The 14,004-nt window shown below is 43.6% G+C and overlaps 1 protein-coding gene across 1 annotated transcript in view; it reads right to left on the bottom strand.

Moving 5' to 3' along the window:
* The window catches only part of glra3 (glycine receptor, alpha 3), a 69,462-nt gene extending 58,542 nt beyond the window's left edge, over positions 1 to 10,920 (bottom strand). Inside the window, exons 1-3 of the mRNA XM_065024107.1 lie at positions 10,754 to 10,920; positions 4,443 to 4,573; positions 2,021 to 2,088 (exon numbers count right to left, since the gene is read on the bottom strand). Coding sequence (XP_064880179.1) covers positions 2,021 to 2,088; positions 4,443 to 4,573; positions 10,754 to 10,920 — 366 coding nt within the window. The remainder of the gene's footprint in view (positions 1 to 2,020; positions 2,089 to 4,442; positions 4,574 to 10,753) is intronic.
* Between the last annotated feature and the right edge of the window lie 3,084 nt (positions 10,921 to 14,004).

Genomic DNA, 14,004 nt, shown 5'->3' with positions numbered 1-14,004 from the left:
TCTGTCCTTCACTGCACATCCCCTTTACCCCCACAGCCACACTGGACTCTGAAGTCCCTCCATTTTCTCACTCTTTCCATCTCTTGCAGTTCCATGCTATCCCTCTTCAAATATATTGGAGACCTCCACATCGTCCTCGTTCACCATCAGCCTTATCACATCACTCCATTAATCCCAAATGATGCCTAATGCTAAGAAATGGAAGGATTTGTGTTCACTTCTGTTTTCTCACCTAGCTTCAGATGACTTCATCATCATTTGGCACCTTTGTACACCCCATGAAGGGGTACTCATACAAACACCACATTATAAAAACTAAATCACTCATATGCATGTCACTTCTCATTATAGACTTGCAAAACAGAGTCAAAGCCAGTGAGACAATTCTATTCCTTTATCGGTCGTAGTAAAAACATTTCCATCTACATCGACTCATAAGAAACGTCCCAGAGCCCAAGAACCACTTCAAGCCAATTTATCTTTCATCTTTACGTCCAGCTTCTTTTAAATCATCTTTACGTCCAGCTTCTTTTAAATCATCTTTACGTCCAGCTTCTTTTAAATCATCTTTACGTCCAGCTTCTTTTAAATCATCTTTACGTCCAGCTTCTTTTAAATCATCTTTACGTCCAGCTTATTTTAAATCATCTTTACGTCCAGCTTCTTTTAAATCATCTTTACGTCCAGCTTCTTTTAAATCATCCTTACGTCCAGCTTCTTTTAAATCATCTTTACGTCCAGCTTCTTTTAAATCATCTTTACGTCCAGCTTCTTTTAAATCATCTTTACGTCCAGCTTCTTTTAAATCATCTTTACGTCCAGCTTCTTTTAAATCATCTTTACGTCCAGCTTCACTGACCACATTCCATTTGGGTGTATTGATTATTTCATCTAGAGGGAAAGATAGAGAGATCTCTACTTCTACAACCACCACTGGGTCTGTGGTTCCTAAGGTAGTTCTGTAATTGCTGAATGATTTGTGAGGTGCCTGCTGTTTGGGTATCTATAAAGCAGGAAGCCTCGCAGTGGTGTGTTCTGCTTGTCTCATCACTGGTAATGACTTGTAAGCCTGTTTGTCAGCTCCCTGAGGCTATGACTTATTCAGATCGGGACGGGGTGGCAGGCGACAGAGCTTTGTGTGTGTGTGTGTGTGTGTGTGTGTGTGTGTGTGTGTGTGTGAGTGAGTGAGTGAGTGAGTGAGTGAGTGAGTGAGTGAGTGAGTGACAAGTGCAAAGTTAACGCTGGCAGACTGACACAGATGTCCCCTCTTCACATCCACTGTGTGTGGTGTGTGTGAGAGAGTGTGTGCATGCGTGTGGTGTGTGTGTGAGAGTGTGTGCATGCGTGCCTATGCCATTGTGTCTGTGCCTTTCAGTAGTCATTCAAAGCCTTGCTCCAGGGGAGCCATCGTCTAGTCCTTTAACTCCATTCCCCATCCAAACCCATCAACTTCATCTCTGATCCACGTCACAGACGCATGTTAAAATAACACCTTCCTCTTTAAGGAACAACCTTTCCATCAGGCACGTTCATGATCTCATTCAAATAGTAAACACCCTCTTATAAAACAATATCTTATTCAGGGGGATGTTTATTGTTTCAGTAAAGTACCCTCAGTAATAGCTTAATGGTGCTTGTTCAATTCATCCATTCAGTGGGAGAGGAAGGGAAGGGAAATGGATTCTTACTTAAGAGATTCTCCCCAGGAGAGAGTGGAGAAGAGGTCTGAGAGATGCTTGGCCCGGGAAACACGCTGCGTTATGATGTTTCCTCGCCCACATTATCAGTGTGTGTGTGTGTGTGTGTTTGTGTGTGAGACAAAGTGAGCTGGTAACACGCTGGCACGCGAAACACACACTACCCCATGTTACACACACACTACCCCCACCCTGTCACGTTGTTTGTCAACGTTTGGCAATGCTACCCTTTGGAATTCATTGGCTTTCAAATATATGTGTTTGACATTGACAGGAATGAAGGCAGTAAATGTATTTATATGAATGCATGAATATATACGTACCATTGTAGTCTCAGCTATGGAGCCAAAGCTGTTGATGAATATGTTGCATGATACGTTCACAGGAGGACCTAGACAGAGGAAAATAGCATTAGGAAATATGATATAGCTTCAAAGTAGTTTAAAACATGTAAGCATAGAAACACATACACAGGGATTATTCAATGTCTTTGAGAAACATGGCTCTTCACTTAAACGCCTCCATGAATATTTAAAACTGTGGTTCCATCAACCCATGCCACGATGGCCTTATACATGATGTAATAGAATAGATCCTTGCACAGCCTTGTAGCCCTGGAGGCATTCATATATCTTAATCTAATTCCCATTCTTGATAAATGATCTGTTTTTCCCCTCAAAACAAAATACATGCTAACCTACAGATGTGGGATCTTAATTTGATCAGCTGTTGCAGGAAAACTTTCCCACAATGCAGGAAATGTAAAACTTGTAGTTCTTCAAATGTGTTTTGTCTAGAAGTTTCCTTTCGTTTGAAAGTTTGTTTCTTAAGTCCTTTGTCGCTGTTGTAATAAAAAAAATTCAGTCATGTTTTTTTCCCATCATATTTTGAATAACTTTCTCCTGTGTCGCTTTACTTGGACTGCGAAAAGTCATCAGTCAAAAGGAGGGTGTCTTGTCCTGCTCCTGCATTTATCCCACTCATCAGCAACAGAGCATTGTGGTAGGCGCATGTCCGACATCAATTTGTACGCAATTACACTGATAATTCAATATTACATTTCAGAAAATGTTCTACAACAAACTATGGTGTAATGGAATGTTTTTGCCTTGTGTTGTAGGTTTTGTGGGTTTTGACACATCATGTAGGTGTCCTAAACAGTCATATAATGCAATACATGTCACAACAGGTCTAAATATACAGTATGTGTCATGACAGTGTTATGACAAGTAATGTCAGCTGTTATGACATATTATCATATGGTTATGACCATGTGACAACATGTTATGACGCTGGGTGTCAAGTGAAGTGTTACCAAAATGTCAGACTACCAAAAATGTCCATGAATTATAAATCCACATAATAATTCACATTTCCTGTTGCTGTAGGATTATTTCCCTGCTGTAGCAAACGGACTCAAATTAAGATCCTACATCTGTATCATTGACATCTGACAACATAATGTGCTTTTACGACATTAGCAGTCATTTTCATTTCACCATTTCACATTTCTCCATTCAAGATGATTGGCATGTCTTAAGGACAAAGTCCTTTCACTGTTGCATGACTGTACGTGACCAGCATAGAAACTGTGGCCATGCTTTCTACACTACAATAGAAACAGCAATACACTTGGAGCAGCATGTACAGTGATGTCAGTAAGTGGTTAGTGCATGTCAAATCATACATGACAGGTATGTTTTTTCCTAGGAGTCTAGTTGTCAAGCAGAGCCGGGCGATCCGTATTCCCGTGGCTTTCTGCGTTCTGTGACTCTGTCATCGACAATGATGACAAAAGGAGAGATAAGGGAGAGTGTGGGTTTTTCACTTTGCTGTGTGTGTGTGTGTGTGTGTGTTTCTCTCTGCCGGTCCAACTGAACACTCCACTGACCACTCCATCCCATTTCCCCCTCCTGCTCAAATGTGTGGATGGATGTGGCCACATGTGGCAACCACAACTGATAGATCACATACCCTGTGGATGGTCCTATTTTTCAGCGGAATCCCAATTTGATTGGCTAACAAACCCTTCTCTAGACCATGGCCTTATCACAAGCATCCTATCATGGACACTTTCTTTACTCATTGTATTGAACATGGCCTACATGATGTCAATCAGGACAGCTCAGAACAGAGTGTGACGGCAAGCTTTCGTGGACGGCCTTCTACTCCTACTTCTTTTTGGGTAGTCACGGCAACTCCAATCTGACTCGTATCTCTGTGTTTGCCAAGCTAAAAAGTGACAAACAGAAACAGAACGTGTCTTTTGCTTCCAGACAGACCATTCTGTCAACTCCCATTCCAATGCCAGGCCTCTGCCATGAGGGACAGGGCCAGGGCTGGAGGCAATCGGTCCCTGGGCCTGGCCAGCAGTATGGTAAACAGTAGAACCGAGGGGACCTCTTGGCTAAACGGGAGAGTAAACACCGTCTGTTCTGACTCCATTTTAGGAGCTGTTCACTGCGGCCTCAGTCAGCAGCTAACGGCCACCTGACGTTGTGATGTTGGATGTTACTTGTAAGACGGTACATAATGAAAGGATTTTGGGGGTGATATGGGAACTTTATTCTGGAAAGTATTATTGTGGATATTCATGTAAATACGTCCCATTAGTCGATGAACCGAGGATGAACCGACTTGCTCATTGGGTAAAGAGGAAAGTTACATTTAATGTTTGGCCTGAATTTAACTTGTAACTGCCAGTTCTACTTTTGGCCAGAAACAAACTGTAGGCCCATACTGTACCTTTAAAGTTGGGTCTAATTCTGGCATCGTAGCCAGAGGTTCTCCCCATGAGTTTGTCCAAGAAGTCGGAGGGTGACGGAGGATGCACTGCTCTCCCCCGAGGACTCTCTGGCTCTTTAGATGCCACCAGACTAAAAGGAGAGAGAGAGAGAGAGAGAGAGAGAGAGAGAGAGAGAGAGAAGGCACACAGAGAAAATACAGACTTTAGTGAAATGTGCAGCAGAGGTAACCCAGGCCATTAATGTACACACTAACACTAATGTCCCCTGACATCATAATGCATATTCAGGACTTCTCTTTTGTGGCCGAAGTAGCGGAGGCTGAAGAAATGTATTTAGATTCACAGAGAGAGAAGGAGAGGGGTAGAGAGAGAGATGGAGAGAAAAAGAGATAGTGAGGGACAGATGGAGAAAGAGAGAGAGAGAAAGACAGAGTGGCTGACCAGACAGATATAGGAACCATCTAATATTGAATGCGTGTGTTAATTATAGAGTTCCTCTCGCAGGACTTTCCCTGTATCAATACAACAAAAGGCGCTATATGTTGCGGTATCATTATAGCAAACCTCAATCTGTTCATTTAGACACAACAGCTGAATATAACAGGGGTCTTTCGTGGCTCCACACTAAATATTTGAACATGGCTGAAATATAAATAGCTGTCGATATGAATTTCCTAAAGGCACAAAACGAAAAGGTTAAAATGACATTTGATACGGCATCCTAGACATCCCATCCACTAAAAGTCCTTATTCATTATCCAGAGAGAAGCTCAGGGGAGGACACGCTTATTTACCATGCATTGGATTGGGACCTGTTGTCTAATGTTGTTCCCTGTATTGCTAGTTTTGGCATGGGGGTTTTGAAAACATACAAAATAAAAAATAAAAAAGACAAGATAGCTTTGTAACGAACAAAAAAAAACTGTTGACAGCGAGAGGACCAAAACATAAACAGTGATTAAACTCCAAGATTCTCTTCCTCCCTAGCCCATCACAATGCCAGCACAACCATCCTCCATCAAGTATTTATTCACAGCTGTCAACCCACGTTGGCAGGGAAAGTACAATCCTGCTAGAGGGAGGGACTGCGAGACTGCGAGTCATTATGGTATAGCCCCGATAGCCCAATGACTAATTAAAACATCAAAGTCTGGGATCTTCTCGCTCTTTCTCTCTTCTAAGGAAAAGTACAGGTAGTAGAAGAATATAAAGTCTTCTCGTAAGTGTGCTGGGCCCGTGTAGGAATGATTCAATAATGTGAGCCACAATACAGACAGTCTCCGTTTCTTATTTCATCCCCTATTTTAACATGTTGGTTCGGTAGCTCCCAGCGGTACCAGTACATGTATCCTGCTGTGACTCCACCCCCTTTCCTTTAAGCAGACACAGCATGTAGTTGCCTCTCGCTCCCCCAGTGGATTACATGTTAGACGGTGCTACCGGTGCTCTCTTTAAAGCCCTTACACCTGGGACAAGGCAAGCAGTTTTGTGGTAAAGTGGTAAAAATCAGATGTGCTTTAAACCTGGTTATTGGAGACCCCCAGGGTGAACAGGTTATGTTACTGCCTTGCACTAAGGCTGCGTCGACACAGGCAACGTGATTCGGATCTTTTTTTTCTCCACTAATTGGTCTTTTGACCAATTAAATCAGCTCTGACAAAGATCTGACGTGATTGATCAAAAGACCAATTAGCGGAAAAAGATCAGAATTGGGCTGCCTGTGTAACCAGACCTTCTCATCGGATACAAATACAGACAGTGAAAGTGGCAATAAAATAGTTTAAAAATATCAAACATTCATTTTCAAATTGCATGACCACATAACATAGCTTCCTTACGACTAAGTAGGGTGTAAGTGGTGTGAAATCTTACACTGTCTGTCTTCACAGAGACATCTAGACTGACTCATTTCAGTGTTAGAAACCAGCGGTGGGCATAATGCCATGCTGTCTGCATGCTGTGGACAAAACAAAAACAAGCTGGTTGAAAATGAAAACAATAATTACCAAAGGGGATTTAGGTCAAGAAGAACAACATTTGCCACCGGCTGAATATACAATATGAAAAGGGGAAACATTTGGAACATTTGGAACAAACAAAACGTTGCCAGCCTTAATGAACTCAAAAGAACCACAGATACGGAACAGTACGGCAACGGAACATGATTGGTCAATTTCACATGGCCTCAATTCTGGAATATAATTTGTACTCAGTTACCAGTTATAGTGTACATGAGCACTTATATGCCATGAAATTAAAAATAGTTTTTTCCTGGTCTGGTCACGGGGTCAGGGAAAAATGAGGGCACAAAGTAGGGATAGACATTTACAGCTCTAATGATAAGCCACAGAAAACATTCCCCAAATGCTATTATTTTCATATTCCACATACTCCAATACTGATATTATTTCAATCAAAGTTGATCAAATCAAACTTTATTTTGTCACCTGCGCCGAATACAACGTGTGTAGACCTTACCGTGAAATGCTTACTTACAAGCCCTTAACCAATAGTGCAGTTCAAGAAAGAGTTAAGAAAATATTTACCAAATAAACTACAATATAAAATAATAAAAAGTAACACAATAAAATAACAATAACAAGGCTATATATAAGGGGTAACGGTACCGAGTCAATGTGCGGGGGGACAGGTTAGTCGAGGTCATTTGTACATGGAGGTAGGGGTGAAGTGACTATGCATAGATAATAAACAGCGAGTAGCAGCAGTGTAAAAACAAATGGGGGGGTCAATGTAAATAATCCGGTGGCTATTTGGTTAATTGTTCAGAAGGTTTTAGAAGCTGTTAAGGAGCCTTTTGGTAGCAGAGAAAACAGTCTATGACTTGGGTGACTGGAGTTGGACAATTTTGGGGGATTTCCTCTGACACCGCCTAGTATATAGGTCCTGGATGTCAGGAAGCTTGGCCCCAGTGATGTCCTGGGCCATACGCACCTACCCTCTGTAGCGCCTTGTTACCATGCCAGGTGGTGATGCAACCGGTCAGGATGCTCTCGATGGTGCAGCTGTATAACTTTTTGAGGATCTGGGGACCCATGCCAAGTCTTTTTAGTCTCCAGAGGGGGAGAAGATGTTGTCGTGCCCTCTTCACGACTGTCTTGGTGTGTTAGGACCATGATAGTTTGTTGGTGATGTGGACACCAAGGAACTTGAAACTCTCAACCTGCTCCACTACAGCCTTTTCCTATAGTTATGTAGTCCACAATCAGCTCCTTTGTCTTGCTCACATTGACGAAGAGGTTGTTGTCCTGGCACCACACTGCCAGGTTTCTGATCTCCTCCCTATAGGCTGTCTCATCGTTGTCGGTGATCGTCAGCAAACTTAATAATGGTGTTGGAGTCGCGTTTGGCCACGCAGTCGTGGATGAACAGGGGGTACAGGGGGGGGGGGGGGGGGGACTAAACACACACCCCTGAGGGGCTCTAGTGTTGAGGATCAGCGGGGCAGATGTGTTGTTGCCTACACTTACCACCTGGGGGCGGACCATCAGGAAGTCCAGGATCCAGTTGCAGAGGGAGGAGTTTCGTCCCAGGGTCATTAGCTTAGTGATGAGCTTTGTGGGCGCTATGGTGTTGAATGTTGAGCTGTAGTCAATGAACAGCATTCTCACATAGGTGTTCCTTTTGTCCAGGTGGGATAGGGCAGTGTGGAGTGTGATTGAGATTGCATCATCTGTGGATCTGTTGGGGCGCTATGCGAATCTCTCGGTAGCCAATATGAGCAAGACCTTTAAACAGGTCAACATTCACAAAGGCGCAGGGACAAACGGATTACAAGGACTTGTAGTCAAAGCAAGCGCAGACCAACTGGCAAGTGTCTTCACTGACGTTTTCAACCTCTCCCTGACCGAGTCTGTTATACCTTTCAAGCAGACCACCATTGTCTCTGTGCTCAAGAAAGTGAAGGTAACATACCTAAATCGTAGCACTCACATCAGTAGCTATGAAGTGCTTTAAAAGGCTGGTCATGGCTCACATCAACAGGATCCTCCCGGATACCCGGGTCCGTATGTCCCGGAGCCTTTGTGAATGTTGACCTGTTTAAAGGTCTTGCTCATATTGGCTACCGAGAGAGTTATCACACAGTAGTCCAGAATAGCTGGTGCTCTCATGCATGCTTCAGTGTTGCTTGCCTCAAATCGAGCATAAAAAGGCATTTATTTAAGGCTGGGTTTCCCTTTGCAATAAAATGGAAATGAATTACTTAAAAATCATACAATGTGATTTTCTGGATTTTTGTTTTAGATTCTGTCTCTCACAGTTGAAGTGTACCTATGATACAAATTACAGACCTCTACATGCTTTGTAAGTAGGAAAACCTGCAAAATCACCAGTGTATCAAATACTTGTTCTCCCCACTGTAGTTCCTATACATAGTGTATACAGTAGCTTATAGTTATAACAAGACTCCCATTGACCAGCTGTGACATCACTCCTCAGCCTCTGCTAACAACCATAGGTCAAAGGTCACTGTAAGCAATTAGGATTAAGCCTAAATTGCGGATTAACCCTGACTTGCCTAGTTAAATAAAGGTTAAATAAACTTACAAATAAAAGAAATGAGAAGAGCCCTGGAGTATGCGTGTGTGGATACCTTCATGTGTCTTTTAGCACATGTGTGTGTGTGAGACCTGGTTGTATGTGTGGGGAGGGGGAGAAACAGAACGAAATGTTCCAGTATTATAGCATTACTCCATTCCGAGTGTCCAGAGCTGTGCCCTAACCGAGGCCCGAGAGCCCCCAACCCACTTACCTCAGCAAGGATCGGCTGAGTGACGTATGGATTTATAGTACCTCGTCCACATTATCTTACTTCACTCTTTCTGTCCGTTCCAGTTGTACTGATTACATATAGCCTGGCTCCTTGTTTCTAATTATCAAGAGAGCAGAAATGCAGACTGGCACCCAGGCTAGATTACATCATGTTTATCAAGGAAACAACCGTTGAATGGATAGTTCAGGCAAAATCGATATTTGGGTGGAATAACCCTTACCTTAAGATGTGTCTACAGCCCTATAATGATAGAATCCACAACAATCCATTGTGAACAACTGCCACAGCCAGGAGCTAGCATAATTAGCATTGTGGACATCTGCCACAGCCAGGAGCTAGCATAATTAGCATTGTGAAAATTAATGAATGTAAACACCGGCACCGATGTTAGCGAAGCGGCATTGCAAGCTGAAACTTCCTAAAAAAAAACCTGTTAAACTAAGTTTGGTAGCAGGTGGAATTTGCAGGGATTTTTATCGTTCAGACTGCTGAAATAATCGCTGGAATTTTGTCACTCGTAACTGGAACGATTTCCTTATGTTGACTCACAGCCGCATCTCTTTCTGTTTGCTGTAACATGGACAATAAAGTTGTATTATACTGTATTGTATTCCACTGGGCACTCAGATGCGGATTGATTACCAGCTGTGAATAAACTCACCCGTGGCTTGATGGAGCATTGGAATATTCTGGAATTCTCGCGGTGAAGAAAACATGAACAGGTCCTTCGCCAGTGGCAGACGGCAACAATGGATTATTGTGGATTCTCTCACTATGGGCCTTCAGACACATCTTAAGGTAAAGGGTAATTGCCCCCAAATATAGATTTCGCCTGAATTATCCCTTTGACCTCCAGCTATGAGATTCCCCTACGTTTGATCCCAATCCAATATCTTTATTCCAGCCCCATCTCAAACCAGCCCCACCACGAGCCATTGTAAGTCCAACTTGTCACAACTTGACTTCGTGCTGGAGTTAGTGTCTGCAGGGGGAAAGCTGAAAGACTTTGAAAGACTCTTGAAGGAGGACAGCGACATGATATCTGCCAGAACCTATCCTTATACACAGAAAGACTTAACAACAGTACACAAGAAAAATTGTCCTGGAGGGTACAGACTAACATCAATTAAATTGAACATATAAACATTGAGGTCACTGCCTACTGTGCAACCCCACTTCAGCACTGAATCTCCTCCTGGTTTGACAGATAACAGATAAGATCTCTGCTCTCTGAATAACCCAGTGATAGGAGTCTGTCTTTACGCTGAATACAGGAGAAATTCCTAAATACTTTCACATTACTCAGCACCAGTGTTACCTATGAGGATATGCAGAATTAGCATATTTATCCCTTGTGGCAGAAGATACTGAGGGAAAATGTATACTGAGTAATGCTGAGAGAGCTACAATATGTCTGGGGTTTGGGCTGGACGCATCTGACGCCCTGATGATGGCGATAGAGAGACTACTGACAAGGCCTCCTGAGGCAGCAAGTAACCTCCTTGACTGGGGTCTCACTCGTGGAGCTCCATGACAGTGACAGACAGGGTCTTTTGAGGAGCTCTGGTGTCAGGGACCCGGGGTCCCTCACTGGGCACCATGACAGGCTCAAGCCTCTCCTCAGGGTCCCATAGTGCCCTCGTCTCACCCAAAGAAAAGCTCTGCTGTGATTCATAATCCTCCATGGAGATCGTTGTCAGGCCAGTGTCCCTCTATCCTTCCACAGTGTAGTCTAGAGCCAATGTTTCAGTCCATCCGCCATCTCCCAAACAAACAAGGAGCACTCTGGGAAAAATAAACTTCCAGCAGCAGGCAGACGAGGCGAGCCATAGAGATAGGAGGGACAGTCGTCATGGCAACCCTGTCCTGGCCGCTGGAGCGTCCAGCTGCAACCGCGGTGGTCGACGGAGCGGAGTGGTAGGTCACCTGTGTCGGGTTATGCTTTTGTGAACCAAACCAGCCGATTGAACAGACCGAGTAAGAGAACTGTTTAAAACACAGCAATCCTCATGGGATTCTTCTCAGTTTGGTAGAGAAAATGTCTCATAATATAGAACAGTCACACAGAATGGATAAAACAGCCCCAGTTTGGTTATTGAACAGTCACAGATTGGATATAGAACAGTAGCAGATTGGATATAGAACAGTAGCAGATTGGATATAGAACAGTAGCAGAATGGATATAGAACAGTAGCAGATTGGATATAGAACAGTAGTAGATTGGATATAGAACAGTAGCAGATTGGATATAGAACAGTAGCAGATTGGATATAGAACAGTAGTAGATTGGATATAGAACAGTAGCAGATTGGATATAGAACAGTAGCAGATTGGATATAGAACAGTAGCAGATTGGATATAGAACAGTAGCAGATTGGATATAGAACAGTAGCAGATTGGATATAGAACAGTAGCAGATTGGATATAGAACAGTAGCAGATTGGATATAGAACAGTAGCAGATTGGATATAGAACAGTAGCAGATTGGATATAGAACAGTAGCAGATTGGATATAGAACAGTAGCAGATTGGATATAGAACAGTAGCAGATTGGATATAGAACAGTAGTAGATTGGATATAGAACAGTAGCAGATTGGATATAGAACAGTAGCAGATTGGATATAGAACAGTAGCAGATTGGATATAGAACAGTAGCAGATTGGATATAGAACAGTAGCAGAATGGACTTAAATGAACCCTTCTGGCTCAAAGGCGCTCCATAATTGGAAATAATATTCAGCTCAAAGTCCTTGTTTGTCTGAAGCTTGCAGTCTACTACACATCAGCGGAAGCATAGTAAACAAGCAAAAAAAATACACAGGCCAATATTCTTATGCACACACATTTTGGTCTCCCCCACCCGCCCCCCGGGGTGTCAAGGTTACATCCAGACGCTATGGCTCCCTAACGGGGATAAAAAAGTGTGTCACACTGACAGAGAGAGGGAGGGAAATAGAGGAGGCACAGGATGAGAGATTGAGAGTGCTTCCCTGCCTTTCCTCCCCTCTTCCCACCTTCTTTCACTTACTTCCTCCCTCCATCTCTCTCTCTTCTCTCTCTCTCTACCTCTCTCCCTCCATCCCAACTTCCACATCCCTCTTTCCTTCACTGCCCCCCTCCCTCCTTCCTCTCTCCCTCTCCTCTTTCTCTCCCTTTTCATCTCTTCGTTCTCCCACCTTCCAGTTCCTCCCTCCATCCCTCTCTCCTCCCCAGCTGCTTGAAGGCGTGGCAGACGAGCTGAAGCGTTCGGGAGTGGGGAGATGGGGGAGGGAGGGGGAGGGACGTGGAGGAACGGTCGAGCGGACAGCTAAGTGAGATTAACCGATAGCAACAGCGTGCAGCCCAGCTATGAGAGAGAGAGGAAGAGGATGGGAGAGGGAAGAGATGGATGAGGGTTTAACTGACAGATAGCTATACACCCTGCATCCCAACAGTGACCAATAGGCCAGACAGAATTGCACTTACAATATTGAATAATGTAGCATCTTGCGCCACAAACTCTTGCACGTACAAACAAACAAAACAAACACACACACACACACACCTTGTAAATCTACAAAATGGCTGATGTCTACAGCTTGAAATACAAATGCCACATGTGAGGTGTAATTGCTGTTCAATGATTCATCATACCTCTCCCCTCCAGCTTTGCCACGTCGTCGGTAAACAAATGACATTGATTGCTGCTGTTGTTCTGAAGGGTGTAAACAGTGATGGAACGTCTGACGAACGTTGTTGATCATTTTGACACAATTCATGTGTGTGTACTGTAAGTGGTTTGTGTGTGTGTGCACGCGGGTGTGTGTGTGTGTGTGTATGTGTGTGTACCGGCGGCGCCTCTTGTTGTTCGAGACATCAAAGCATCCCCTCTAAAACATGAAAACCACAAACCGTTGTATTCATTTCAGTTCTATCTTCCCAGACAATACACCCATTGTCTGTTGTTTCTATCGTTCAAAACGCAAATGCATAGCATAAAATTCTCACAGTTTATGATTACACACGGCTCATGTGTTGCGTCTCGTTCTGCATTCATTTGAGGCCTGTAGAAGATAAGCAGCGCTTCAACTTTATGTGACCCTATGGACAATACTATATTCTAGGAAAACAGAAGCACTTCTCAGCAGGAGGTGCCAGTGTCATACTTGAGAACAATGAACCATCAAACCATGAAAAAAAAGCCTAGAACACTATAGCACTATCTGTTCTGTAACAGTGAAATGTCCCCATAACCCAGTGGCATGACAATAGACTAGAGAGCCGGGAACCCTTCCAGGCCTTAGTCTCATTGTGTTGTCATTGCCAAGGGAAGTAGCCTACGACCACCGACGCCCACAGTCAATCGCTCTGTACAACCTCCTTTCTGTCTCCCCCGTGGAGCGTATTGCTAGCATACCATCCGTGTTTCATTCTCTGTCTTGTTCATTGGGACCTGTATGTGTGAGTACGAGATGGCAATATTGTATAGCCTGTCATAGTATATATACCCTGGTGTGTGCCTCCTTTCACCCTCTCGGACAGCCTCCCCGGGGGACTACAGGGGCACTATAGCTGGATCCACATCACCCATAGGCTGACATGATGTCCTGTTCCATTAAAAGGGGATGAGAACAAGCTATAGCTCACAGGCTGAAAACAGGCTGTAACCATATAATGAATTATATGGGCTGTGCTTTACCATTAGAGACTTTAGGCCTAACATGTCACTGGCATTTATGGAACTACGGCTTCAAAGTTGCTCTATGGTTCCGTTGGGATCTGTGAGAGG

This window comes from Oncorhynchus nerka, linkage group LG11 (assembly GCF_034236695.1).
Source record: "Oncorhynchus nerka isolate Pitt River linkage group LG11, Oner_Uvic_2.0, whole genome shotgun sequence".
Classification (NCBI taxonomy): Eukaryota; Metazoa; Chordata; class Actinopteri; order Salmoniformes; family Salmonidae; genus Oncorhynchus; species Oncorhynchus nerka.
Note: the sequence above shows the minus strand (reverse complement) of the source record. Positions and strands in the feature narration are given on the sequence as shown.